Here is a 27678-nt window from a genome sequence, read left to right on the forward strand (position 1 = left end):
CACCTCAGGCCTAATCTGCACTTCCTCTAGCTTGTAAACACCAACTAGTAGCAGTGTTCAATCACTGCAATTTGATTGGGGTTTACGTTTTAGAGAAAAACAGAGAGAGTATTGGATTTGGAACAAAAAATAGAGGTCGAATCAAGTTGATTTAAAATCGAATTCAATAGATTTACTGGGTCGAATAGTAAATTTTGATTAATTATTTGGGATAAAAAAATTAAAACGAAAAAAGATAAATATACCTTCGAACTATGATAAATGATACGTATATACCTTCTTTCATATTTTGTGTACACATATGCCCCTACCGTTAGTGTAAAGGGCATACACATATCATTTTATTAATAATAGGAATATATGTAGACTCATAATATTATAAAAGACTAGTTTAGGTGTACGCGCCTTACGCGTATACCTCACTTTAATGAGTTCAAACATTACATTAAAAAGAATATTTGTTTAAATAATAAAAATGAATATAATAATTAAATTTAATATCTTTTGAGTATGTAAAGATGGAGAATTTATTTATTAAACATAATCTTTATCAAAAATATTTTTAAAAATCGATCGGCATTCATGTACGAACTGTAAACTACCACAAAATAACAAATTAATAGAGATATTCTTCTACTCTTCCACCATTAAGCATCACTTTCAATCCGTTGTTTTTCCATCAAAATAACACCCAATAACCATTAAAGGAAGAAAAAGAGTAACAATACAACACACACTCATATACAACACGCAACAATACTAATTAAAAAAAAGAATTATTTTTTTGTCTTCTTCCATTAAAATTCACCTTCACTCCTTCATTTTTCACAAAAACAACACCCAACAACCATCAGAGAAAGAAAAAGATCCCTTGCTTTTGAGGAATTAACCTCCATCACGACATCAAGAATTGTAGTATTGATGTCCAAATTGTAGCGTTGATATCTAATTTTTTCGACGAAAATTTTGCCCAAAAAACATTCCAACATAGTCAGCCACCCTCAAACACCAATAAATCACCACCAAAACACCCGCAATGACCTCTACCTCATTTTTCGGCGAGCTGCCGGCGGGATCAACTTCAAACCACCATCCACTTTACCGTAAAATAATTATTTTTCTCTATTTTTACACACCTCCTTCATCAATTTTCATAGACTAACATTAATTTTTTATGTTGAATATTTTTACAAAATTCAATTTTAATGCTGGGAATTTACCCTTAACTGATGAGGAAAGAAAATTAAAAAAAAATTATAGTAAATTACAGCTTCTCACTCTTCTGGAGAGTGTACTACACATGTCATGACATGTCAGTAGTTGTGCTTAATTGATACGTTTTGTGAATGATAAAAGGGTTCAATAGGAATATGGCCTAATTAAGGTGCCAATACGAAAAAAATTAAAAAATTCAGGAGTTTGTCTATATATTTTGCCTAAAATATATTTGTCCCTTTACCATTTCTTTGGTGCAAAAGAATTAGGACCACATATTTTACTTAAGAGAAAATATATCATTTCACCCCTGAACTTGTCCGCATAATTTACTTTAAACCTTAAACTATACGAATAATCATATACCCCCTTAATAACTTTCAAGTGAATTTTATACCATCCCCAAAGTATTGTACCACTCTCACTACACCATATTTGAGCCGGGTCAGCGTCACGTAAATAATTTTTGTAATAATCTCCAAACCAATATATATATATATATATATATATATATATATATATATAAAACTAGAAATCACCACCCCCCCCCCCCCCCCATCCCCCCCCTCCTTCTTCCACCTAAACCACCCCCCCCCCCCCCAACCCTCCCCCCTCATTTTCTTGAAAATCTACAACTCCTTCCACCCCACCCCAAATTCAGCTTCACCAGGTCCCTCCCCCTTTCTCATCCTTTCTTGTTCAACTCTATTTTTTTATTCTAGACTTAAATTTTTAAAATTTGATTTATGAAAAATTATAATTGTAATATCAAAGAATTTATTCATCAAAAGTCAGTGTTCAATTTTTTGGCATTACAAAGTAATTTTTCATATTACTTTTAAAATATTAGGGACTTGAAAATGTCATAGAATTTATAAGTATTTTCAATAAGTATTCATCAAAGGTCAGTGTTTAATTTTTAAAATTTCAAATACTGTTAAAAATAGTTGTAAAAAATGGAGAAAAAAAAGAGAAGGGTAGTGGGGGTATCAAGAAGAAGAAAGATATTGGTTGAAAATTTAAAGTGGGCCTATTTATTTATTTATTTATTTAACTTTTTTATATAAAAAACATGCTTTATTTTTTTTTTTTACCACATCAGTTATTAAGGGAGTAATATAATTCATTTGAAAGTTATTTAGAGAGTAAATAATTACCCGTAAAGTTAAAGTGCTAAAGTAAATTATGTGGACAAGTTTAGAGGTGAAATGATGTATTTTCTGTTTACTACTTTACTTAATAATGTTGAGAAAAGTCATAAAATTCCCCCCGAACTTGTCCACTTAACTCACTTTAGCACTTAAACTTAACTTCCGTTTATTTATCCCTCTTAATAACTTTAAAATGAATTAAATTCACCCTCACAATCACAATCCCACTCTCACTACGGAGAGTGCACTACACACGCGCCATGTTAGTGCCAAATCAGTGTCACATCAGTGTCAAGTCATTACCACGTAAGAAAATAGAATTTAAAAAAAAAATCTCACATACATATTATTTTTATATATTTAAAAAAATATATATATATATATTTACTATTTTTATATATATAAAGTATATATATTTTTTTAAAAGAAAAATAATATATATATATATATATATATATATATATATACATACACACACACACAAAATAAAAAAAAATTCTTTCTTCTCCACCCTCACCCTACCCCACCCCATCCCCTCCTTCTTCAAATCACATCCCCCCTCCCCCAAAGCTCTTCTAGCCCTCCCCCCCGCTCCTGTCTTTCTCCTATTCCAATTTCCACCCCTGCAATGTCTCTCCCTCCAATTTTTTTCATTTTCTCCATTAATACCATTAGAGAACAACCATGAACACATCAATTTAAAGTTTTTCCACATTATTTCAACCTTCACTTCAAAATATTTACAAATTCAATTTATTATTATCCAAATTGAAAAAAAAAAAGATAAACTAAAATAATTTTTTTTGCAAGAATTAGATGAAAATTGTTTAACCTTATTAAAATTTTGCTTTGTTTTCAATTTTGCGTTTGTTGGTAGAGTTTTTTTGAAATATATATTGAAGGAAAACTTTGAAGGTTGAAGAAAAGATGTAAGATAATTGATGATGATGGTGGGTTGGGGGTGATGGGAATTGGGGGGGGGGGGAAAAGAAGAAGATGAAGTGAGTTCTTGATTTTTTTTTTATTATATAATAATAATAATAATAATAATAATAATAATAATAATAATAATAATAATAATAAAGTGGGCCTTTAAAAAAAAATCATTCGTTTTTTTTACTACGTCAGCTTTAGGGGTGAATTTAATTCACTTTAAAGTTATTAAGGGGATAAATAAATGAAAGTTAAATTTAAATGTTAAAGTGAGTTGAGCGGACAAGTTTAGGGGTATTTTATGACTTTTCTCAATAATGATTTGCACTTCTATGATATTTCATGAGTCATGACTGTTTTTTTATGCATCCATAGAGCATTTCAAGTCTTGTTTATTATTTGACAATGCCTTTTTATAAACAAAAATTTGAATATTCTAATTAAAAATAAAAACTAACTCACTTCATGATTGATGCTAATAAGCTTTTCATTTCCACCAAGTAGATCTTGACCACAAAAGTTGGAAATAACCTCGTCAACCTTCTCTGTCAGTTAATTTAAAAAATCATACCATTTCATCAAAAGAGATGTATATTTGTTGCATTTTATTTTTTAATAGTCAAACTTTATAATTTTCGATCAACATTTTAATACGTCACTTTTCGTCATATTAAATTACTGATATTCAATAGAGTGCAACCTAATATATTTTTCGTATAGACTTTCAAACATTCAAATTTAAAATATTTAGTCAATTTAGTTTTGAAAACTAATTAAATTAATTCTTATAAAACGAATCATGACAAGTAAAAGTAAGAGAGTAACTTCATCACTGCATGTATATTGGAGCCTGTGTCAGCACGGGCCCAATGCGCTACTTTTAAGATATTATACGTTATTTTTTATTTAAATTTATATGACACTGATTAATATTTGTGAAAGTCAATTAAATTTGTTATATATAGTTTTAGATATTTTAAATTGTTAATTATATTATGATTTATACGACTTTCAACATAATTTTCAAGTAATATCCCTTTATCCTATTTCATAAGACATCGATAACTATTGTAATCTATACTACTTTTTCGACATTGTAATTTGCTATTTTAAGCTATTTGCTATTGCAATTTACAATACTATTCTTGTTTAAACTTTCATGGCATTAATAGTGAATTTCGACTTTCGAAATAATTTAAGTTTTTAATTGTTGTAATTTAAATTTATACGATTTTCAATGTAATTTTCAAGTAATATCCCTTTATCCTAATTAATATGACATCGCTAAATATTATAATCTATAATACTTTTTCGCTGTTGTAATTTACTATTTTAAATTGTTTGCTATTACAATTTATAATACTCTTCTTATTTAAACTTTTATGGTATTGATGGTGAATTTAGACTTTTAAAGTAATTTAAGTTTTTAATTATTGTAATTTATAACATTTTTAACTATTTCAATTTAAACGATACTGATATAATTTCGAGAGTAAATCAAATATCACGATTGAAATAGCGAAATCAGAATGTCCTGAATAGCTCATAATAACTAATTAAAAGTGATATAATAAAATTGCTATAAAAAATATTTGTGAAATTTTTTTAAGTGGCCTCACATAAGATGTCAAATTAATTTAAAACATCAAGAATTAATTTATCATTTTATGTTTATTTCACCTTTTATAAAATAAATATTATCAATTTTTAAATACTTAGATTACTCATAATAGTTAATTATAGGTGATACAGTAAAATTACAATTGAAATAGCTGAAACAATCATATCATAAATGTCTATTTTACTTTATAAATGTCTATTTTATTTTTTATTAAATATTTTTTTTTAATAAATAAATATCATATAATAATTATTTAAAGATGATATAGTAAAATCACGAAGCAAGTAGACAGCTGGACGCATGCATGTCGAATGGAAGCGGCATCTCGAAGGGCAGCCTGCCAGTGGCGCTTATATATATATAGTAGTAAAGTAATTTGAGAACAGGTGCAACTTTGTTGTTTCAAAATTTGAACTATTATATCTAATAGGAATTCTTTCCTATTATTCAATGTCAAAGTACCTAAATGAAATTTATTGGTTCAAAAGTTTTGGATGTATTAATGAAATTATAGTACAAAAAAAGAGAGTATTTTTTTTTTTTTTTTCTTTTAAACTTAAAAAAAGATGTGATAGTGTACAAGTACAACTATTAGAGAGTGAACATTTCAATAGCTCCATTATTTTCTCTCTTATTATGGGTTATCGACTTCATCATTATAATCACTTTCTCCCCATTTCTAGGACTCCCTTCTCCAACCCTTTTCCTCCCCTTTTCTCTTTTCCCTTCATTAACAGGTCTGTAATTTTCTTTTTCTTTCAAATACGCATAACATAATAGTAATTACTTTCAATACATTTATCTATTTTACACAATTCTTTAATATATGTAATCAATTTTTCTTGATTCTTTTCGGGTTTAATTGATTACCCATTTCATATATTGGACTAATTTTTTCTTACCCGTATCTCTAATGTTATCCCTACAGTAAAACATACAATACGTTTATCGATTTTATATACTCTCTCCTTCACTTTTAATCTGTCACATTTTTGCAAGCTAAATTGAAGTAGAGTGATTTAATATTTTGAATTTAAAATTTAGATGTTCGAAAAATTGATGCTATAAGTTACCATTATTCTCATGTTGGTCGAAGTTGATGCATTTTGACTCTCGAAAAGATAAACATGACAAGTAAAAACGAATGGAGGTAGTAGTTCCGAAATTTTTGTTGATGGGGTTTAATTGATTTGCTATTTCATATATTGGTATACAGAGTGTGGTGTGGCAGTCAGAGTGGTAAAAATCAGGCACAAATGGAGCAAATAGTAGTGAATGGATCAGAGTTATCACAAGTTGTAGTGGATGATTCTAATTTATTGCAAAAGAAAATATCTGCAATTCGCTTGGCGGGTCCTGCAAAACTACAGGTTTTAATATCTTGTAATACTGTTGGTGTTTTTCGTTTTGTTGGGTGATTGAATTATGTCATGTGTTTGTTCACATTACTATATTGGTTGAGTATATGCACTTTTTGGGGTATGGGGCGGGGGACGAGGAGTGTTGATTTTAAGAAATAGTTTCTGATGAAGAGGTTGTTTCTGATAGACCCTCGGTTCAAGTATAGTCATCATAAAACTGTTTGAAGAACGAAAACAGTTGGAGTGAAGAAGCTAAGACAAAATGCTAAACAATGCATGACATAATATACTAATATGGAATGGTCCAAAAGCAAAATAATATGATAATCGAAGTACAAGAAATATTAAATAGAATACTGTGGCAACACTCGACTACTTAGCTCCCTCTACCTAATAAGTGTCCTCCATAACCTCCTTTCTAAGGTCATGTCTTTGGTAAGCTAAAGCTTCATCATGACCTGTCTAATCAGCTCTCTTTTGACAAGGAATGTCCTATCTAATCATCTCTCCCCAAAACTTCTTCGACCTACCTCTACCTCACCAGTAACTATCCATAGTCAACGTCTAACACCTCTGCACTCCGCACTAGTGCATTTCCTTTTCACATTCCTAAACCATCTCAACCTCGCCTCCTGCATCTTGTCCCAATCGAGGCCACTCCTACCTTGTCCCGTATATCTTCATTTCTTGTCATATCTCCTAGTCTGCCCACACATTTATCTCTTGCTTCTTGGTTGTGATGTTAAATTTGTGTTTAGGTAAACGTGTAACTGGTTAGTTGAGCCTTTACTGACATGTACCAATCCCTAGGTCCTTATATGAACTAAGTCGAAAATGTGTATCTGAAGTATTAGTTGCTTGCAAGCAGGAGGGGAATCTTAGTAACTCTGTTGGTTGGTTACCTGAACTTTTGCCTTGTTGGCGAGGGTTCGATTTTCCACCTTATAATCCCCTTCCCCGTTTCTCTCTTCTCCTACTCCCAATTTTTTGTTTGCAAACAGGATATACTTTTAGAGGTGAAATCTAATGATTGTATTTGTATAAGTCTTGACATGCTTCCGGGAAAGTTCTGTTATCCAAGATCAACTATACCCACCTTTTCCAAGTTTCTATCTGATGTTTAACTTCTTCTAAGTGCTAAAGAGTATTAAAAGATTTGGTTAATTAAGGCTACATCTGCCCAGCTCATTGCCTCTGGTACTTCCCGAACGTGCTGCTTACTCGCATCAAAGAGAGGTTAGATCTAATATCAAGTAAAGTTTGAACTATCATTACTGTATGTCGACATGATCGTGGCACAAGTTCATCTCGACCAAAACAGAAACAATCATGATTATAGGTAATCTTAATAGAATGTGGATGAGAAACACGTGGAGGAGTTAGGATGCAGGACATACAATTATTAGTCCTGTTATTCCAGTCCCAACTTATGGATGTTGGATCTACTTTTCAGTTCCATATGGTTTGAGATAATGCTATATGGTGGGCTCTGTGGTTTGTATGATCTATGTACAGAACTATTGGCATTTACTAATATAAAGTACTTGTCTTAGTTAGAGTCTTGAACATGTTCACACGCATACCCATGCTTATTTCACCTTGTTCTAATTGGTTTTTTCCTTTCACTTACTGAACGATTTCAATATTTTAGGTAATTGCAGATTTTGATGCCACATTGACAAAATACTGGGTCGATGGTTGTCGAGGCCAAAGTATGTTATCCACTTCATGCAACATTATCCTATTATGATGGAGTGCCTGGAACATATTGCTGTTCAATAGCATACAATTTGATAAATATTTCTTAGGTCACATGTGAATTGACTTGTCAAAAGAATGAAATTTTGTAGGCAGTCATAACGTTTTACAGCAGGAGGATCCTGAGTACAATGACAAGAGGCAGAAGTTATATGAGTATTATCATCCCTTGGAATTTGATCCGGCAATTCCCCTTGATGAGAAAACCAAGCTCATGGAAGAGTGGTATGTGTTATGATCTTGTACTGCTAGAATTGGATCCAGACTCGTGTGATATATTGCATTTTGAGTGATTGACAAGAGAAATACATAATATGAAGTTCCGACAAAATATTTATATTGTTGTATCTTAGGATAGTAGTATATTCAGCTACCTTTTATCAGCAAATGGGGACCATCATCGGATTGGTGAAACTTAAAGAGGTTGAAGTACCATGGCCTATGTGTTAATGTCTAACTTATATTTCTGCAGGTGGGGAAAAACACATGCTCTTCTCATTGAAGGAGGCGTTACATACAATGGAATTCAAAATTCTGTGGCTAAAGCCACAGTTGCATTCAGGGATGGTGTAACTGAACTTTTTGAACTTTTGGAGGTACAGCAGCCACTATCAGCTGTTATTTTTTGAGACATCTTGGGATGATGTTGATGAAGGACAATTTTGCTTGTGTCATCTAAATTATTTGGAAAGAAATTTGATGATATTAGTTTAGCAAAGAGCTAGAGTATTGATAATGGGGTCATTCCAACAACTTAAGAATCTTAGAGGAAATGCCTTGATTATTTTTTTCTTTTGTTTTTGTTTTTGTTTATTGAACTTTTGAAAGTCCTAGAATGTCAGGCTCAACCACAGCTCAAATGTTGTTTTAGTGAAAGTGAAATTGAACAGTGGTATTACTATTCTTTATCTTGAGCTGAGGGTCTATCGGAAACAACCTCTCTACTTCTTCGGAGGTAGCGGTATGGACTGCGTACATCTTACCCTCCCCAAACCCCACTTTGTGGAAACACAAATGATGCGTCGGACTCCATTTTCTGTAGTCAATTTGTGGTTGGATAGCTCTTTTCAGAAGAAATTCCTTTTGACTTTCTACTGTTACATGTGATTGCTTTAGTTATGACTTGGGACTGTTTGGCATGCAGGAAAAAGGTGTTCCTGTTCTCATATTCTCCGCAGGTTTAGCTGACATAATAGAAGAGGTTAGTTCTTGAGGATTGTCAGTGGTCTTGATGCATAACAGGTGTATGCGATCCTGTTATGTTTGTCCAGTTTGGATAGATATGATTCTCTCATCTTCTTGATCTGCCAGGTTCTGAAGCAGAAATTTCATAGATCTTTCAAGAATGTTAGAATTGTTTCCAACAGGATGGTGTTTGACGAAAATGGTCGCCTACATTCATTTAAAGGTATCACCTATTGCCATTTAGAGGTGCTTTATACTTCAACTTTCAGCAGTTTCCGCTCAGCAGTTTCCGCTGATGGTTTGCTTCATTGTGTGTAATGGATGGGATACCAAATTTTAGCTATTCCTCTAAAGTTTGGGAATTGCCACGGTGTTGTAAATGTAAAAGCTTCAATGGAAGCATAATCTGCTCTAATTATGCCTCTGTGGAAGAACAAGTTGATAAACAGTTTTAATTTTGTATACACTGACAATATAAAGAAGGGAAAAGGCTCAAATATGCCACTGAACTATCAGAAATGGCTCATTTATGCCATCCGTTAAAAGTTGGGCTCATTTATGCCATCGCCGTTATAAAACTGGCTCATCCACACCATTACTTTTTAACAACCGGTTTTTAAAAATAGCCTTGCCACGTGGTAACTTATTAGAGGGCCACGTCATTTTTTATTCTATTTTTTTATTTTTTCTTTTAAAATTTTTTTTTTGATCCATTAAAAAGAATCCACCCAATTTTTTGATCCATTAAAAATTAATTTGATCTATGCTTTTAAAATTTGATTAATTTTTCATGATCAAACAAATATTTAAATTTTTTTTTTTTTTAAAATCTACTACTAAAATTTATAACCAAACGCTATTCTAGTTAAGCATATAGTATGTCTTAGCATACATGAAATATTTTGTCAGCCGAATGTAAGTAGCTTTTTATTTTTTTATTTTTTTATTAAGCATAGAATGACATCATCAGCATTAGGGGCGGCTCAAGCAAATTTATGGCCTAAGGCAAAAATCAAACGGAGGCCTTGCGTTTTATTTTTTTTATTTTTCTTTTTTCTATAAATAGTATTTAATATATTTCTTAAAATTTGTAATGTATTATTACTAAACAAAAATAGGCCCCTCAAATTTTGGGGTCGTAGGCGGCCGCCTTTTCTCCTAAAAGGTTGAGCCGCTCCTAATCAGCATTCAACATTTGTACGTAACACTTTATGCATCATCATTTACCATTGCAAAAATAGGAAGGCGACAACATGCCGACATATATAGTATACGTAGAGTTGGCAAAATGAGAAGCTAACTATTAATAATATAATAATAATATTTGATGTTTATATATCCCGTCAGTTTCAACTGAAAAATGACAAAAGCTTTAGTTAACGTGAATCTTTTAAAATAAATAAATAAATAAAGTGATAAAAAGCGTGGAGTGTATACTCTCTCCGTTCCCTTTTAGTTACTTGCCCGTCAATTAAAATAGCTATTTTATTATAATATATTTATTAAATGATGTTTACTATTGTATTTGAAATTAATTTGAAGAAAAAAATAATTAATATTAAAGGTAAAATATGAAAACAATCTTAATATCTCAAAAATGACAAAAAAACGAATCGAACGAGAATGTTTTAAGAATATATTCATGAAAAATTAATCAAATTTTAAAAGCATAGATCAAACTAATTTTCAATGGATCAAAAATTTGCGTGGATTCTTTTTAATGGATCAAAAAAAAAAATTTATTTTTTTTTAAAACAAATTAATTTTTTTTTTTTAAAAAATTAAAATAAAAAATGACGTGGCCCTCTAATAAGTTGTCACGTGGCAAGGCTGTTTTTAAAAACCATCTGTTAAAAAGTAATGGCATGGATGGGCCGGTTTTGTAACGACGATGGCATGAATGAGCTCAACTTTTAACGGATGGCATAAATGAGCCATTTCTAATAGTTCAGTGGCATATTTGAGCCTTTTCCCTATAAAGAATACAAAAAGCTCAAACTATCAGGTTATAAAGCAACCAACCACAAGCTATCTTCTGTATGTGGATTAGTAACTTGGAAAAGATGGTATTACTTGTTACTACTTACTACAGATAAAATTAGTGAATTTTTTTACACTGTTGTCATATATATAGAAAGAAAAATGGCAATGTTATATGGTAGTAAATGTTGAGCCCCTAATGTCCAATATAATTTTTTTTTTGACAAGGTCAAGTTTAAAAGCTAAAGTCTAATATATCCACAGACCACAAGATGAGTTTCAGAGATAGGGATTCTAAGATAGATGTTTCGGTTATACAAAATACAACAAGACTAAAAATAACCACTGCCAGAAGTTGGAAGGATCACGCATTGAGGATGAAATGAGAGAAGGTCGCTTGAGATGGTTTGGTCATGTCCTGCAACGACCTTCGTGCATGCACCAGTCCGCAGGTATGAAACTATAGCAAGTGAAGGTGTTAAAAGCGGACGAAGGTAGGCGTGAACACAATACGGAAGGAAGTTGTCTAGCTTACCTAAGATTTGTTGGAATCAATACAAACTTAGCTAAAGATAGGACATAAACGAAGAACTAGATCCATATAAGTTTTAGTCTTGTCAATATGTTGATTTTGAACCTATTGCTTTTTAATTGTACTTTGACCTTATCATAGATTTATATGCCTGTAAAAATATAGCGGAATTATTAATATTGTTATTGTTATCGTTATCATTGTTTTAATTATTTAACTTATTTTTCACCCTGTTTAAGCTTAAATGGAAAAACATGGTCAATGATGATTTATATATCCAGTCTATACTTGTTTGTGATTGAGGCATAGTTGTTGTTACATTTGGTAGGGGTAAGTGTGAGATTTAGGGAGCCACTAGTTTGAGAGAGCTCCTAATTTTCCTTAAAAGACATATCGCTTAACAATATTGCAATGAAGTGTGTCTAAATACAGCATACTATATAAAGGATTCTAGATTGGTACATTAAGGCACTGTTGATTGACTGATTTGATTGATTATACAAACAAAGGTGCGTTCTTTTATGGTCCTTTGAATTTTAATTTTTTTCAAATAAAAAGACTTGTTAAATACGAGTTAACCCTCCCTAAATTCGGACATCTATAAGGGTAACGTAAGTATGGAAATCTAAAACATGAAGTCATCTGAACGCTAAAGGACTACATTCTTGAGACTTTTGTATAAAGTATAGAGTAGTTTAAGACTGGAGTGCGAGCCCTGTAAAGAAATGATTAATATCTGATCATGGTTGAACATCTTGATCCTAGTACTTACTGCTAGATACTGAACTTTTACACGTATTTGGTCTATACTGGAATAGTGAGGCTTACAAGTAAAGCCAATCGCACGGATCTTTCTTGTATTATTGGCCATGTTTACATCTTTGTTTCTAATATTAAGAACACTAACTGATACCTGCAGGTAAGACGATCCATGTACTCAACAAGAATGAGCATGCACTTGACATGGCTGTACCAGTTCATGATCGCTGTGATGACATGAATGGACTGGGTGATGAGAAATCTGCATTAAAGAAGAGAACTAATGTGCTACTTCTTGGTGACCACATTGGAGATTTGGGAATGTCTGATGGCTTAGACTATGAAACAAGAATATCTGTGGGTTTTCTGTAAGTATCTTATCATGTCTACTTATTCATCATACTAAATTGTGGTATCAAAGAACAGAAAACACCACACTGCTCATAGAATGAGACATTTTTGTTTTGCTTTGTATCACCTCAAATTGGCGCATGCGATATCCATGCTATATGGATTGTAATTATAATTGTGTAACCCCATAGTTAGAGAAATTAGGTATCCACATCCCATATTGATGCAGGAATTATGTTCCACTACCGATCGTATTTGAAATCTTCCAATCATAATAAGACTTCAAGCCTTCCCAAGAAAAGTTTCCATATTTGGATAGTCAAAATTTTTCAAGTCATTAACGTTTTGATGGAATGAGTTGATATAGATGGCATATAAAACTTTATTCCAACTACAAACATTTAAACCCGGCTTTTTAAACAAATTGACAAGTCCTACAAGCTGATGTCATAGTCACGTGTGGAAGGGGTCTTCAGCCTAATTTAGGCTTCAACATTTTGTAACATTGTTTCTTCTTTTCCACTCAAAAAAATAAATAAAATTAAACTGTAATTCATATGGGGCTTTTTTTAAAAAAAGAAAACTATTCTTTTCAGCTTATTCTCAACTTCATTTGGGACATGTGATAGAAAATGTACTGAACTGATCTCCTTGTCATTAAGGGCAAAATGAAAAATTGCAGACATGTTTTAGTTATACTTGTTGGGTTAACTATACAGATCCTCAATATGTTATCCTTTCCCGATAGATGCTTTCCATCTTTTATGACAAATGCAAATGGTGAAAGACCCTCTTTTTGCATAGAGAATGATGTGGAATTCAAAGCATTTGTTGAAGGTTGTTACAACTTTCACAAAGCACGAGAATAAGACCAAGCTACAGTTGTGCAACACTTTAGTCATGTTGATCTAGGGTATCTTAGGTATATGAAAGAAGAATGTTTTCCGTAGAAAATGTTTTCTTGGTAAATAAGTGGGTTTCTTACTCATTTTCTAGTGTTAGATAAGTAAGCAAAAAAATCTAACATTTATATGTAATCTAGTCAAAACATGATGTTGGTGGGGAATGGGGTTAGGGGGTGGGGATTGGGTTGGAATCCAACCGTTGGATGGTTAAGGGTTGGGGGCGTTGGGTGGGTGGGGAGGAGATAACTTAGAATGTTACTTATGGAACGTGCTTTCCTACTTCCATTAGGGAATTTTTCCTCATTAAGCATGTTTTTCTTGAGAGGAAGTTTCAAGTGTTTTGGGTCAATAATCCTAGGAAATGGGGATATTGACGATGATGTTACACGTCGTATTGGTGTGGGGTGAATGAAATGGCGGCTCTCATTAGATATCTTTTCTAATAAGGATGTGCCACCAAGACTTAAATGGTAAGTTTCATGGAGTGGTTGTTAGACCAACTATGTTGTATGGATGGAGTGTTGACCGGTCAAGAACTCTCGTGTCCAGAAGATGAAAATAACGGAAATGCGGATTCATGTGTTGACTTACTAGGAGAGATATGATTAGGAATGAAGATATTCAGGACAAGGTGAGAGAGACATCCATGATGGACAAGATGAGGAAAGCGAGACAGATGGTTTGGGCATATGAAGAGGAGATGCATAGATGTCCTAGTGAATAGGTGTGAGGGTGGCTATGGTGGCTCTAAGGAGAGGTAGTCGGCCAAAGAAGTATTATGGAAAGGCGATTAGACATTACATGATACACCTTAGCTTATTAAGGACAAGACTATATTAGATATATAAAATAAGATGTTATGGAGGTCAAAAATTAGGGTAGAAGGTTAGTACGTAGTCAAGTGTTGACTCGCTTTCCTCTTTCCTGTTGGAGAGACATGATGATACTTTGGAACATCTTGAGTGCCCCCTCGTTTCCCGATCAATATTATTATTATTACTCTCCTGTATTATTTGCTTTGCTTTGGTTATTGTCTTGTTTTGTTGTTGTTACTGTTATTTTCTCCATTATTTCCAACATGACTCTCTACTAACTTATTTCCTTTTCAAACCTGCTTTGAAATGCTTTACTTGAGTTGAGGGTCTATTCGGAAAAACCTCTCTACCTTCACAAGGTAGCGGTAAGGTCTGTGTACACACCATCCTCCTAGGCCTCACTTGTGGGATTACACGGGGTTATGACATTTCGACCAACCAAACAAGAGAAAATAGGTCAGAAAGTGATTTCCTCCATACAAAGCACACCATTAATGCCTAATTATATCCTGCTCTTATCTAAAACCCAAGTACCATCTTCAGATTTTAATATGCGATAGTTGCTAAACTTGAAGAGATTGTTGCAGGAATGACAGAGTGGAAAATTCTCTAGAAAGCTACCGAAAAGCTTTTGACATTCTCTATCTGGTAAGAAATTCTTTGAAGAACTTTTAGTTTGATTCATTCTTCTCTTAATTGCTTGTTATTTGTCCTATCCTCTGTCTTCTCATCTTTTTGTTAAATTGTAGAATGATGCATCCATGCACGGCGTAGTCAAGCTTGCCTCTCATCTCTGTTCAACAGAAAGTAATTGAATTGCATGCATTGCTCCTCGCAAGAGACTATTTTCCTTGCTTGGATTGGCAAACAACACGAATGACCTCTACTTTCTTACATTCTTACAAGAAATCGTGTCAAGAAAATCTCCATTCAAGATGCATAGCAGCACTCCTAATATCGACAGCTTCTTTTTGGCGCCATCAGGCACTACCCTAAATCTAGGCATGTTTTACAGGCTTCACATAAAGAGAATGGAGTGAAATCTCAGGCTCAGAGAAGATTGGTTCACAGCATTAAGAGACCACCTATCTTACAAAGTACCATTGATACCTCTAAGTTGCTACTAGGATCGGTGTAATTCCTTTTACGGTGTTTATTTCCTTGTTTGAGTATGAGCCTGTAATCCTTCTCTCTCTCTCTCTCAGATGATTGTTTTTGTTTCTCTTTTCGAATTTATCTTCCACAAAACATTCAGATTAAATTATACATTATTTGGCATCACATTGTTAGAGCAATGTTTCCTGGGGAAACTACCCGTGGCAGATGATGCGAGTTTGACGGTCCAAATTACAAAAGGAAAGAGTGAGTTCCTGGTTGTTATTCAATCTTAACATTCCGTTTCATTATCAATGTCAAGATGTATGGTTCTGTTACAAGTATGCAATATAGAGTATAAAGAAGAGAAGAAAGCAAGAATTAAGCTGAGCTGACATTTGATTAGTTGAAACTATTAAAATGATAGTTGTAAAGGCGGTTACAACTATCCAATTAAGAGTTTTAGCTATATAAACCATTGTACTCACTGTAATATGAATTGAATAATAACATTTCTCTGTTCTCTCTCTCAAATTCTCTTCTCATCTTAGCTACGTTCTCGAATTTTCCCTGACTAGCATATCAGTTTTTCAAAGATAATTCCTAAAACTGACCCACAATTGCCACTCGATTAGCAATTGTGCATCAAAGTTGTCCTAATCCTTGGACATAGATGGTTAATCGGAGTAAGTCGAATGAAGGTATGGAGGATAAGATCTCACAGATGCAAGAACAGCTTCAGAAACTAATGGAGGGAATGACCAGCATCATGAATAGGAATTCGCAGGTTGACAAGGAGATGGGGGAATTAAAGGAAAACTTGGCGAGACTAGCAGTTAATAATCGAGAAAAAGAAGGGGGAAGAGAAGAATCTTCTACTGGAAGAGCTTGCTCCATGGATTTGCATAATGATTACAGGTCAAGAGACAATCATAATCATGGTAACTTCTTCACTCGATTTTCTAGGTTGGATTTTCCTAAATTCTCTGGCTTAGAATTAAGAACTTGGCTATATAAGGTTGACCAGTTCTTCTCTATGGATGAAATTCCATTTGAGCAAAGGGTTAAGATAGCTTGTATCCATATGGAAGGAGAAGCTATAGCTTGGCACAAATCGTATGTGAGATCAAGGAACTCAACTGCAGAGTTGAGTTGGACTGAGTATGTGTTGGCCTTGAATGAAAGATTTGGGGAAGGGTTTGAGGATGCTATGGAAGCGCTCAAGAAATTAACTCAAACAGGTAGTGTGCAGAAATATCAGGCTAAATTTGATAGGTTGTTGACATCTGTGAACCTATCAATGGAAAACCAAATTAGTTGTTACTTGGGAGGGTTGACTCCAGAGTTGAATAAGGCTGTAAGGCTGAAATCACTTAAGCCATTGATGCAGGCCTATAAATTGACAAGATTGCAGGATGATGTTTTTAAAGCTCAAGCAAAGTATTGGGGTTTGAGGAGTGGAGGAAGAGTGCAAGGACCCCTATTACCTACTCCCCTATTTGCTAAACCACCTGTTCTAAATTTTGCAGTTAAAAAGAGTAGTGATGTTCAACCAATTAGATATCCAAGGTTTAATGGAAATAATACTGGAAGGAGACTAACTTCTGCAGAAATGGATGAGAAAAGGGCAAAAGGGTTGTGCTTTTTTTGTGATGAAAAATATGTTATGGAACATAAGTGTGCAACCAAGAAACAAATTTATTTGATTGATGCAGTAGAAGATGATCAGCTACAAAAATTTGAATGTGATGAAGCAGGACAAGAAGTTGTACTAGAACCTGAAGAGTTGATGACCATTTCCTTACAAGCCTATACTGGTATCTCTGGATATCAAACAATTAGGGTGACAGGTTATCATGAGAAGATGCCCTTGCAGGTTCTTATAGACACTGGGAGTACACACAACTTTATAGATCAGGAGGTTGCAAAAAGGCTGGGATGTCAAGCTAATAACATAGAGGAGCAATCTATAAGTGTAGCTGATGGGAGAAAAGTGACCACAACATCAATTTGCAAAAATCAGCGGTGGTTGTTACAAGGCACTACTTTTGCTTCAGATTTCTTGCTACTTTCTTTAGGTAATGTGGATATTGTTTTGGGTGTCCAGTGGTTAAGCACCTTGGGAAGAATACTCTTTGATTTCAGCAGCAGAACTATTGAGTTCAGGTACCAAGGCAAGAAACATGTCCGGATAGGATCAACCAATAAGTTGAAGACTACTAAGAGTAAGACTTTAATCAAGCAGTGTGCAGTTGAGAATCAGCTTTACATGTTATCCTTAATGCCTACAGATTATGCAAAATACCTTTGCTACAACATTCAAACTAATCAAGGTAATGAAACTCCCTTGATTTTAATTGGTTTACTTGATGAGTTTGCTAGCATCTTTGAAGTGCCAACAACCTTACCACCTCATAGAGGACCTTTTGATCATAGAATTCCTTTGTTAGATTCAGCAAATCCAGTCAGTAAAAGACCTTACAGGTACCCTGGGATTAAGAAGGATATTATTGAGAAATTGGTTCAAGAAATGTTGGATCAAGGTATGATACAACATAGTACTAGTCCATATGCTTCACCAGTGGTCTTGGTGGGAAAAAAAGATGGTAGCTGGAGGTTATGTATAGATTACAGAGAATTAAATCAAATCACTATCAAGGACAAGTTTACTATTCCAATTATAGAGGACCTCTTGGATGAATTGGGAGGTGCACAGGTGTTTTCAAAAATAGACCTCAGAGCTGGATACCACCATTTGAGGATGTTTGAAGGAGATACACATAAAACAACATTTAAAACTCATGAAGGCTTACGAGTTTTTAGTTATGCCTTTTGGCTTAATTAATTCCCCATCATCATTCCAAACCCTTATGAATTCAGTGTTTAAATCACTCTTGAGGAAGTCAGTCCTAGTATTTTTTAATGATATATTGATTTATAGTAGAAGCTAGAATGATCATATTGATCATGTGAGGGCAGTGTTTGAGTTAATGCACCAGTTCCAACTATTTGCTAAGATGTCCAAGTGTGCTTTTGGAGTCAAGCAGGTGGAATATCTTGGTCATTTTATAAATGGAGAAAGTGTTGATACTGATCCTAAAAAGATCACTGCAATTCAACATTGGCCTACTTCTACTAACCTCAAACAGTTGAGAGGGTTCTTCGGATTAGTTGGCTATTACAGAAGATTTATTAAGGGATTTGGTGCTATTTGTAGACCCTTACACGATCTCTTAAATAAGGATGAGTTCAGCTGATCAGTTCAAGGTACTGAAGTATTTGATCAACTAGAGAAAGCCTTAATAACAACTCAGTCTTAGCCATGCCTGATTATACTAAGACATTTTTAGTAGAAACTGATGCTAGTGGGAAAGACATTGGGGCTGTACTTATGCAGGAAGGACATCCTATTGCTTTTATCAGTAAGTCCTTAGCCCTTAAACACCAGGTCATGTGTGTTTACGATAGGGAATTGCATGCACTTATTTTTGCTATTACAAAGTGGTCACATTATTTACTTGGAAGGACCTTTGTTGTCAAAACTGATTAAAAGGCCTTGAAACATCTTTTGGAACAAAATATTCATACTGATTTCCAGGTAGCCGGCATCACTAAATTGATGGCTTTTGATTTCACTATTGAGTACAAAAAAGGGACTGAAAACAAGGCTGCTGATGCATTATCAAGAAAACCTAAGACTGAGCTCTTAGCTATTTCATTATTGACACATGATGAAGCCTTATATGCAAGAATTCAAGCTTCTTGGCAAGCTGATACCATATTGCAAGAAGTGATCCACAGGTTGCAGGTTCATCCCTTCAAATCTTTTACATGGCTTAATGATCAGTTAAGGTGGAAAGGAAGATTAGTTGTAGGCAAGGATTTACAATTAAGGAAGGATATTATTACATTGTGGCATGCTATACCTCAAGGTGGGCATTCAAGGATGGATGCAACAATCAAGAGGTTGCAGGCATTGTTCTATTGGAAATCTCTAAATTCTGATGTTAGAGATTTCATCAATAAGTGTGACACTTGTCAGAGGAACAAGTATGATGCTTCTGCTTATCTAAGGTTGTACAACCTTTACCTGTACCTGATGGAGTCTGGACTGATGTATGTATGGATTTTATTGATGGCTTACCTAAGGTGCAAAGTAAAGAAGTGATCTTAGTGGTGGTTGATAGACTAAGAAAGTCTGCTCATTTCATCATTCTTCAATATCCATATACTGCTCAAACTGTTGCTCAATGTTTCATGGATCACATTTGCAAGTTACACAGACTACCTTCTACCCTGACAAGTGACAGAGACCTTATTTTTGTCAGCTCATTCTGGCAGGAGTTGTTTGGATTGTTAGGAGTCAAAGTACAACATTCTACTGCATATCATCCGTAGACTGATGGACAAACTGAGGTTTTGAATAGGACATTAGAGACCTATTTGAGGTGTTTCTGCTCAGATAAGTCTAAAGAGTGTGTGTCTTATTTGCCTCTTGCTGAATGGTGGTACAATACCACCTATCATACCACTCTTAAATGCACTCCATATGAGGTACTCTATGGCCAAAAACCTCCCATTCACCTCCCTTACTTAGCTGGAGAATCCAGTTCTGATATGGTTGATAGGTCACTGATTGCAAGGAAAGCTGTTATTCAACTCATAAAGTTTCATATCCTTAGAGCTCAGTAGAGGATGAAGGATCTGGAAGACAAGCATAGGTCTGATAGGAGTTTTGAGGTGGGAGATTGGGTGTACCTGAAAATTCAGCCTTACAGACAGATTTCAGTAGCTACCAGGTCCTTTAACAAGCTGTTTGCTAAGTTTTACGACCCTTATTTGATTGAAGATAGAATAGGTGTTGTGGCATAGAATAGGTGTTGTGGCCTACAAGCTATTGCTGCCTAGTGATGTACTCATTTATCCTACATTCCATGTTTCTCAGCTAAAAAAATGTCATGCAGTCCCTTGCAGCATTGCACACCCTCCAGTTATTCAATTGTCAAGTCCTTACTATCCTACCCCTGAGAGAGTTCTAGACAAAAGATTGATTAAAAAGGGTAACAAAGTGGTGGAACAATTTCTTATTAAGTGGAGCAACTTGGATGAAGATCGGTCAACTTGGGAATTCTCTTCTGAGTTTCAATTGAGATTTTCCTCTTTTGATCCTTGAGGTCAAGGATCTGCTGAAGGAAAGGGTATTATTACAAGTATGCAATAGAGAGTATAAAGAAGAGAAGAAAGCAAGAATTAAGCTGAGCTGACATTTGATTAGTTGAAACTGTTAAAACGATAGTTGTAGTTTAAAATTTTGTTTTTACTATAGTTGTTACTGTAGCTGCGTCCCAAAGTTAGTTAAGGCGGTTACAACTACCCAAAGTTAGTTAAGGCGGTTACAACTATCCAATTAAGAGTTTTAGCTATATAAACCATTGTACTGATTGTAATATGAATTGAATAATAACAGTTCTCTGTTCTCTCTCTCAAATTCTCTTCTCATCTTAGCTAAGTTCTCGGATTTTCCCTGACTAGCATATCAGTTTTTCGAAGATAATTCCTAAAACTGACCCACAATTGCCACTCGATTAGCAATTGTGCATCAGGTTCAAACCCGACTTACTCGGATTCGCGCCAGGTAGGTCCATTGAGAGAGATGAAACGCTTCCGTCAAAATGGTGAAAAGGATCTCAACCATCACGCCACATTATTTTGCGAGTGATGTAAACCTTTTTAATATTTCATGGGCTATCCGCGATCCTTATGATGCTAGGGAAGTGCACACTGAGCTCATATGAAGGATTTGGTTAAAGATATGTCAGATTCTACAAAGTTCAAATAGAACCTAAAAATACATGTCCGCTTATATTGTCCATAGTTGATGGACAACTAGTGAATAAGAATGCAGTACCCTTTGTTGGCCTCAAGGGACAGAGAAGGGGGTGTTTTCTGAAAGATGATTATCTGTTCATGAATGTTCTTTCAGCGAGAGTGATGTAAACTTTCTTCTGATATAAATTTTAAGGGATATCCTTATGAAAGATGATTTTAAGTGCACACCATGCAACTTTTCATGTGTAGGCCAGATCAAATGTTCTATCCACCCTATTAACCCTTATTTTATTGTATATGATGTTAAGAGAAGTTGAGTTGAAGCTTCCCATTCATGTGCACAAGTCAATATAGTAAGGCTGCCAGTTCAGTATGCTATAGAGAGCAATAAATACTCTCTATAAAACTTCTTGACAATATCTCTTTATGTTGTTTGTATTATGTTCAAGAAGGTGAGCCTTGAAATAATTTATAAAGTTGTTGCTGCGTGACTAGGAGGTCACGGGTTCAAGCCGTGGAAATAATCCTTAACAGAAATGTAAGGTGAGATTGCATACAATAAACCCTCATAGTCCGGCCCTTTTCGGGACCCCTGCATAGCGGGAGCTTTAGCACACTGGCTTCCCTTTTTTTTTTGTATTATGATGATCAAGCTGTATGTACCTAGTGAGCTAGAGACAAATGAGAGCAGTATAGAAATCATACTATTTATTTATGTCCTCCCCTCTCTTGAGAGAACAAAAAGAGTAATATAATACTCAATGCCAGTTCAGTATGCTAGACAGCAATATATAAAGCTTCTTGACAATATTTCTTTATGTTGTTTGTATTATGTTCAAGAGGGTGAGCCTTGAAATAATTTATAAAGTTGTTGCTGCGTGACTATAGGAGGTCACGGGTTCAAGCCGTGGAAATAAATCCTTAACAGAAATGTAAGGTGAGATTGCATACAATAAACCCTCATAGTCCGGCACTTCCCGGGACCCCCGCATAGCGGGAAGCTTTAGCGCACCGGCTGCCCTTTTTTTTTTGTATTATGATGATCAAGCTGTATGTACTAGTGAGCTAGAGACAAATGAGAGCAGTATAGAAATCCTACTATTTATTTATGTCCTCCCCCTCTTTGAGAGAACAAAAAGAGTAATAATACTCAATTCCATAGTCATTTACATTGCTGCATCCCTATATAAAGAAGAGCCACTAAGCCAGATGTAACTTGCACTCATGTATTGAAGAAAGGGGTATAAGACATGCCCTTCATTCCTAAATTAGAGCTAGACAGACAAAAAGAAGGATTAGTGATTTTAAGTATTATATACTCAGATATACTAATCAGCGCTTACTCTGCTGTTGCTGGCGATGGTAACGCCAAGCTGTTATTAGTTTCTTCCGAGGGTGACTCCGATTCCAACAGTGTGTTATTAAAGCTCTTGGTATAGTGGAACTCAATTTGCAGCCTCTGATGAAGTGGTGTAGATGCCATCAACCCTTTCTTCACATCAACCTGTAATTCCCTGATGGGGATTGCCGCCAAAAAACTCTTGATGTACTCTTTGCAGGCCTCTTTACCTTTGCAAACAATGCTCGATTCTTCCTCATTTTCAAGTACTTGATCTCTGCAGATGATGGCTGATTCTTCCTTCTTTTCGCTGGTGTTATTTGTGATAACTTTCCCTTCGTTAGTAGCTTGCTTTGCATCAGTTTTCTCTTTTTTGGTGCTAGCTGATTTATCATCTGATTGCTGACTCGTACTAGGTAGCTGCAAAATTCTAGTCTCTCTGTCGAATTTGAGGATGAAAGCCTGGTTGCAGCCCTCATAAAGCCTCTCACCAAGTGTGTCGATGATATAGTATGCATCTGGTTCAACCTTGAGGATGAAGAAGTGGTCATTCCAACTCACAATGTAAACGAAGCACTCGCCATGACTGGGACTACTGTCTTGAACAGATTTAGAAATCTCATCCCAGATGTTGTCAAAGGACATGGCACCTTTCAGAAAATCAAATCCCTCATCTTCGATTCCTTCCGGATGAAAAAATCCAATGAATGATTTTTCCGCAACCACTGAGAGGGGGCGTACTTTAGCCTGGACCACTGTTTCAAGGTCAAAATGCTTATCAGGGAAACGTTCCCTGTATGTCTCGTTTTCACAGAGATTCCTCCACTCTAGTGAACCTTCACGGATAAGACTGTCGAGTTGAGACTTGATGGGCATTTCTTTTGGGTTGGAATGGAACCAATCAGCAATCACAGCAACCAAGGCTGTACAAGCACTTTCACCTGCAGCTCGCTCATTTCGCTGATCAATAGAAGCAAAGAAGACCTCAGTCTGCAACTTCATCTGCCCATCACGGCTTACTATCTCTTTCTGCTCCCAACTGCCAACAGCAAAACTGTCATCTCCAAACTCGGAGACTGAAAATCGATTTGCATTTGAACCTTCCTCAGACTTGCTCCACTGCAAGAGTTAAGAGGTATTGTTAAATGAGATTTAAACTTCATCAACAAAAGGAAGTTGTTTAAGGGACTACTTAACCACATTTGATCATAAACTTCAAATGGCACACTTGTTAGCACTGTCTAGACTAGATAGTGATACAACAACAACATATCCAGTGTAGTCCCACAAAGTGGGGTCTAGGAAGGGCAAAGTGTACGCAGACCTTACCTCTACCTCAGAGGCAGAAAGGCTGATTCAGATAGACCCTCAACTCTATAGTGATGAACCTTATAGAATTTTTGAAGCTCATTATGCGGTGACGACTAGTATTCGCCATGTAAATTCATTTGGATGCTGGAAAGATCTTACATAAAAATGAACATAAGAGAAGACGGAGACATACCCCTGAGGAAGACTCATCAGAGGAACTAAGTTGTCGGCGATCAAAATCTATATCATCCCCACCTTCCTCTCCATAATGCTTCTTCAACAATGGCTCCCCTTTGGTTTTAGGAGATCTGAAGCTTAACTTTCTCTTCCTCCATGGGAGAATTTTGCGTTTTGAACTCTGCTGCAAATATTGATTATGACCTTCTCCAGTTGCACCCTCAGCATACACACGCCCTGCATCAGATTTGTGATGGCTATAATAGATCAAATCTTCATCTTCACTGCCACTCGGGTTCGAGTAGAACAATCCACCAGCATGGTTTGCATAGGCAAGTGTTTCATAACTGAATGACTTCCGCATACTCATATCCTCCTTCACTTCCTCTGATTCACCTTCTTCCGAATCATCAAGTGAATCTGTGTCAACTGGATACACCAAATCAGTATCCTCACTTCTGACCGAGTTCCTTCCATCACTGCCCTCCTCTTCATGACAAGCCTTCTTTCTCCGCATAGTAGATAATCCCTTGAAAAGTTTAACTTTCTGCAGGCCTGCTTTCAAGGCAGAAAGCTCATTTCTGTCTGTCGACAAAACCTCTGCAGGGGAAGGAGATACTGGAGCAGACATGAGAAACTTTGGCATCGTTTCTGAAGCTTCGTGAGCATTCCCCAATTCAACAAGATTGAGAGACAACTGCCATATATATATATATATCTACCACGTTAACCAAAAATAAGGGAAAAAAGGGGACTATTGGTGTAGACCAACGAGTAAAATAGATCAAACAAATTTGTTTTGCTTACACAAAGTGAAAGGTTGCTCTTAATGCCACCACCACTATAGGCTTCCAAGGGAACAACTATTTCAATTTGTTCTTTCTCCCTTGCTTCTGAAGCAAAGTCTGCAATGTTCAATGAGGCAGCAGCAACTATGGGGACTTTATGGTTCGATCGTTTATTCGTAACCTGTTTTAGAAGAAACATGAATAAGTATTGTCAACGTCAAGCAACTTGCAGAGAATATCACAATTCACAACTATGCAGTTGAATAAAACAGTGAATGAAAAGAAAACAAAAGATGCTGAATGACCAAATAAAGCAACTAAAGAAAGGCCCAACTTTTTTTCTTTCCTTTTTTAGGTTGAGCCAAACTTCCTTTTTAGTAATTAGAAAAACAAAGATGCTGGATGAACAAAGAAAACAACTAAGAAAAGCATATTCTCCAAAGTGCTAAACCATCATTTTGCCTAAACAGTAAGGAAATATACAGAATATGCCAAAATAATAGTATTATATTTTCACAAAATGTATAGCCACATATGTTGGAAAAATTAACACTGATAATGACAATTAGTAGGTCCTGAGCATCCATATTACATGACTATTAAAACAAACCACAAGATATTAAGGTGGGTCCATATTACATAGGTAATCATTGATTTCAGAAAGCTTAATTAGCTTTTTTGACTCCCACAGCATCTCTAGATAAAATTAACTTTTCACAAAAATGGGAAGAACATCAAGGGAAAATTCACTATTTATTCATTTCTAATCCAAAAATTACACTGTTGTGTTTGTAATAAAACTGAGAGTAAAAACAATTTGGTCCATCAGGGATCTCTTGCTAACCAACAGAAAAAATTCTACTAATTTACGGAGATTCAAGAAATTATGCTGTATGATCAAGATTCGTGATGAGCTGAGGGTCTATCGGAAACATCATCTCCACCTCATAAGTAGGGGTAAGACTGCGTAGACACCACCCTCCCCAGAAACAGCTTACTGTTTGTGGGACCGCTTATTGCTTGTGGGATTTCACCGAATATGTTGTTGTCAAGAAGTTATGCTACTTGACCAATAATCATTATCGGATCAAACAAAACAATTCTACTAATTTAATGAGATTCAAGAAATTATGCTATATGATCAAGATTCATGATGGGATAATTTTCAAGGAAAATGATCAAGAAAAGCTTAATTCCTTCCAATTCCTCACACAAACAAGACAAGAAAGACACAAATACATAGCCAATAAAAAGTCAAGGCCTTTGATTAACAAATTGAGAATTCTTATATCTCATAAGATATTCCAAAATTAAATTTTTGTATCTGTTGTTTTTCAATTCAAAAAAAAAACCAAACAAGAACAGAAACCAAAATCGTAATAATAGCAAGAGATATCTTACATTGAATACTCTAAAAGAAACCTCCCAAGGATGAAATCCAATCTCTTTGGAAACAGAAAAGTTGCAGAGACTCTTAAACTCCTCATTCCAATAAACAACTCCACCATCCTTCAAAGACTCTTCCTTTGTGAAATTCTTCTTCACACTTTTCCTCTTAAGAGAACTCAAAGTCAATGAATTACCCTTTGATCCTTTCCACTTGATTTCAACAACCAATCTTTGAAAATCTTGAGAAAAGTTTACACCTTTAAGACAATTAATAGTGATTTTAGCCTCCATTTTTTTGGATGATAATTCAGGCCGTGGCCTCCACTTCATCATTTTCACAACCATCTCTCTCTATTTCCCCCCCTTTGAATTCACACAATTCAAACAAAATACTCAAAAGGGTCCTCAAAAAACACAAAAAAGATTGACACAAAATGAACAAATACTCAAAAAGGTATTCAAGAAACACACAAAAAGATTCAAGGGTTCTCAATAAACAAAAAAAAGACTCATAAAAACCAAACAAATGCACAAAAGGGACCTCAAGAAACACAACAAATACTCAAACAAATCCCTCAAGAAACACAACAAAACAAAAATATAATCAAAAGGGTCCTCAAGAATCACAACAAACCAAACAAATACGCAGAAGATTCACAAGAATGAAAGGAAAAAAGGTTTCTTTGAATGGTGAGAGCAAATCAAAAAAGAAAGGAAAGAGGAATATGTGTTTATGAAAAGGAAAATTGAAAGAAGGAACTGTTTATGAGTTGTGCAGAACCACTCTAGTTGGTTTTAGAGAGAGAGAGAGAGATGCCGGCATAGTAAAAACACCTAACAAGTAACGTCTCTATTTCTAGTGGAATTTCATCCAAGTGCTCTTTGTCCCACACTATTCTTCCTTTTGGCATTTTAATTATCACTTTTCTTTTTTTATATATTTTTGTTAACTAATCTAAATTCTCACCGAATTAATAAATTTTTTTTATAAAGATTTTTTATATCTACAACTTAAAATCGAATATCTGGTTAAGGAAAAAAAAAAATTAGCCCTTTATTTACTTGAAACATGTAAATATTTTTACAGTAACAATTTTCCAAAGAAATCTAACTAGATTCATTTCTCATAATTTTTTTGAGGATAAGGTAAAATATAGTAGTAACAATTTTTAGGTACAAAGATA

At 34.8% G+C, this 27678-nt stretch overlaps 3 protein-coding genes across 3 annotated transcripts; 2 read left to right on the plus strand and 1 right to left on the minus strand.

The window, feature by feature from the left end:
• Positions 1-5498: 5498 nt before the first annotated feature.
• On the plus strand, positions 5499-15951 carry LOC107851427 (cytosolic 5'-nucleotidase 3). The gene is made up of 10 exons (XM_016696428.2): positions 5499-5657; positions 6137-6290; positions 7933-7993; positions 8132-8264; positions 8512-8635; positions 9184-9240; positions 9351-9447; positions 12656-12863; positions 15154-15214; positions 15316-15951. Exons 1-10 carry the CDS (start codon positions 5557-5559, stop codon positions 15379-15381), a joined length of 1062 nt encoding a protein of 353 aa, XP_016551914.2. The 5' UTR covers positions 5499-5556; the 3' UTR covers positions 15382-15951.
• Positions 15952-16334: 383 nt separating this feature from the next.
• On the plus strand, positions 16335-18918 carry LOC107849355. Its single transcript, XM_047401526.1, has 2 exons — positions 16335-18204; positions 18641-18918. The coding sequence occupies exons 1-2, from the start codon at positions 16335-16337 to the stop codon at positions 18916-18918; spliced, it is 2148 nt and encodes a 715-aa protein (XP_047257482.1).
• A 3659-nt stretch (positions 18919-22577) lies between these two features.
• LOC107850843 lies at positions 22578-27378 on the minus strand. Its single transcript, XM_016695628.2, has 4 exons — positions 26507-27378; positions 25125-25286; positions 24334-25014; positions 22578-23948 (listed from the first exon to the last, which is right to left on the minus strand). The coding sequence occupies exons 1-4, from the start codon at positions 26837-26839 to the stop codon at positions 22830-22832; spliced, it is 2295 nt and encodes a 764-aa protein (XP_016551114.2). The 5' UTR covers positions 26840-27378; the 3' UTR covers positions 22578-22829.
• Positions 27379-27678: the final 300 nt, after the last annotated feature.

The sequence above is a fragment of the Capsicum annuum genome, chromosome 12 (genome assembly GCF_002878395.1).
Source record: "Capsicum annuum cultivar UCD-10X-F1 chromosome 12, UCD10Xv1.1, whole genome shotgun sequence".
In the NCBI taxonomy this organism is placed as follows: Eukaryota; Viridiplantae; Streptophyta; class Magnoliopsida; order Solanales; family Solanaceae; genus Capsicum; species Capsicum annuum.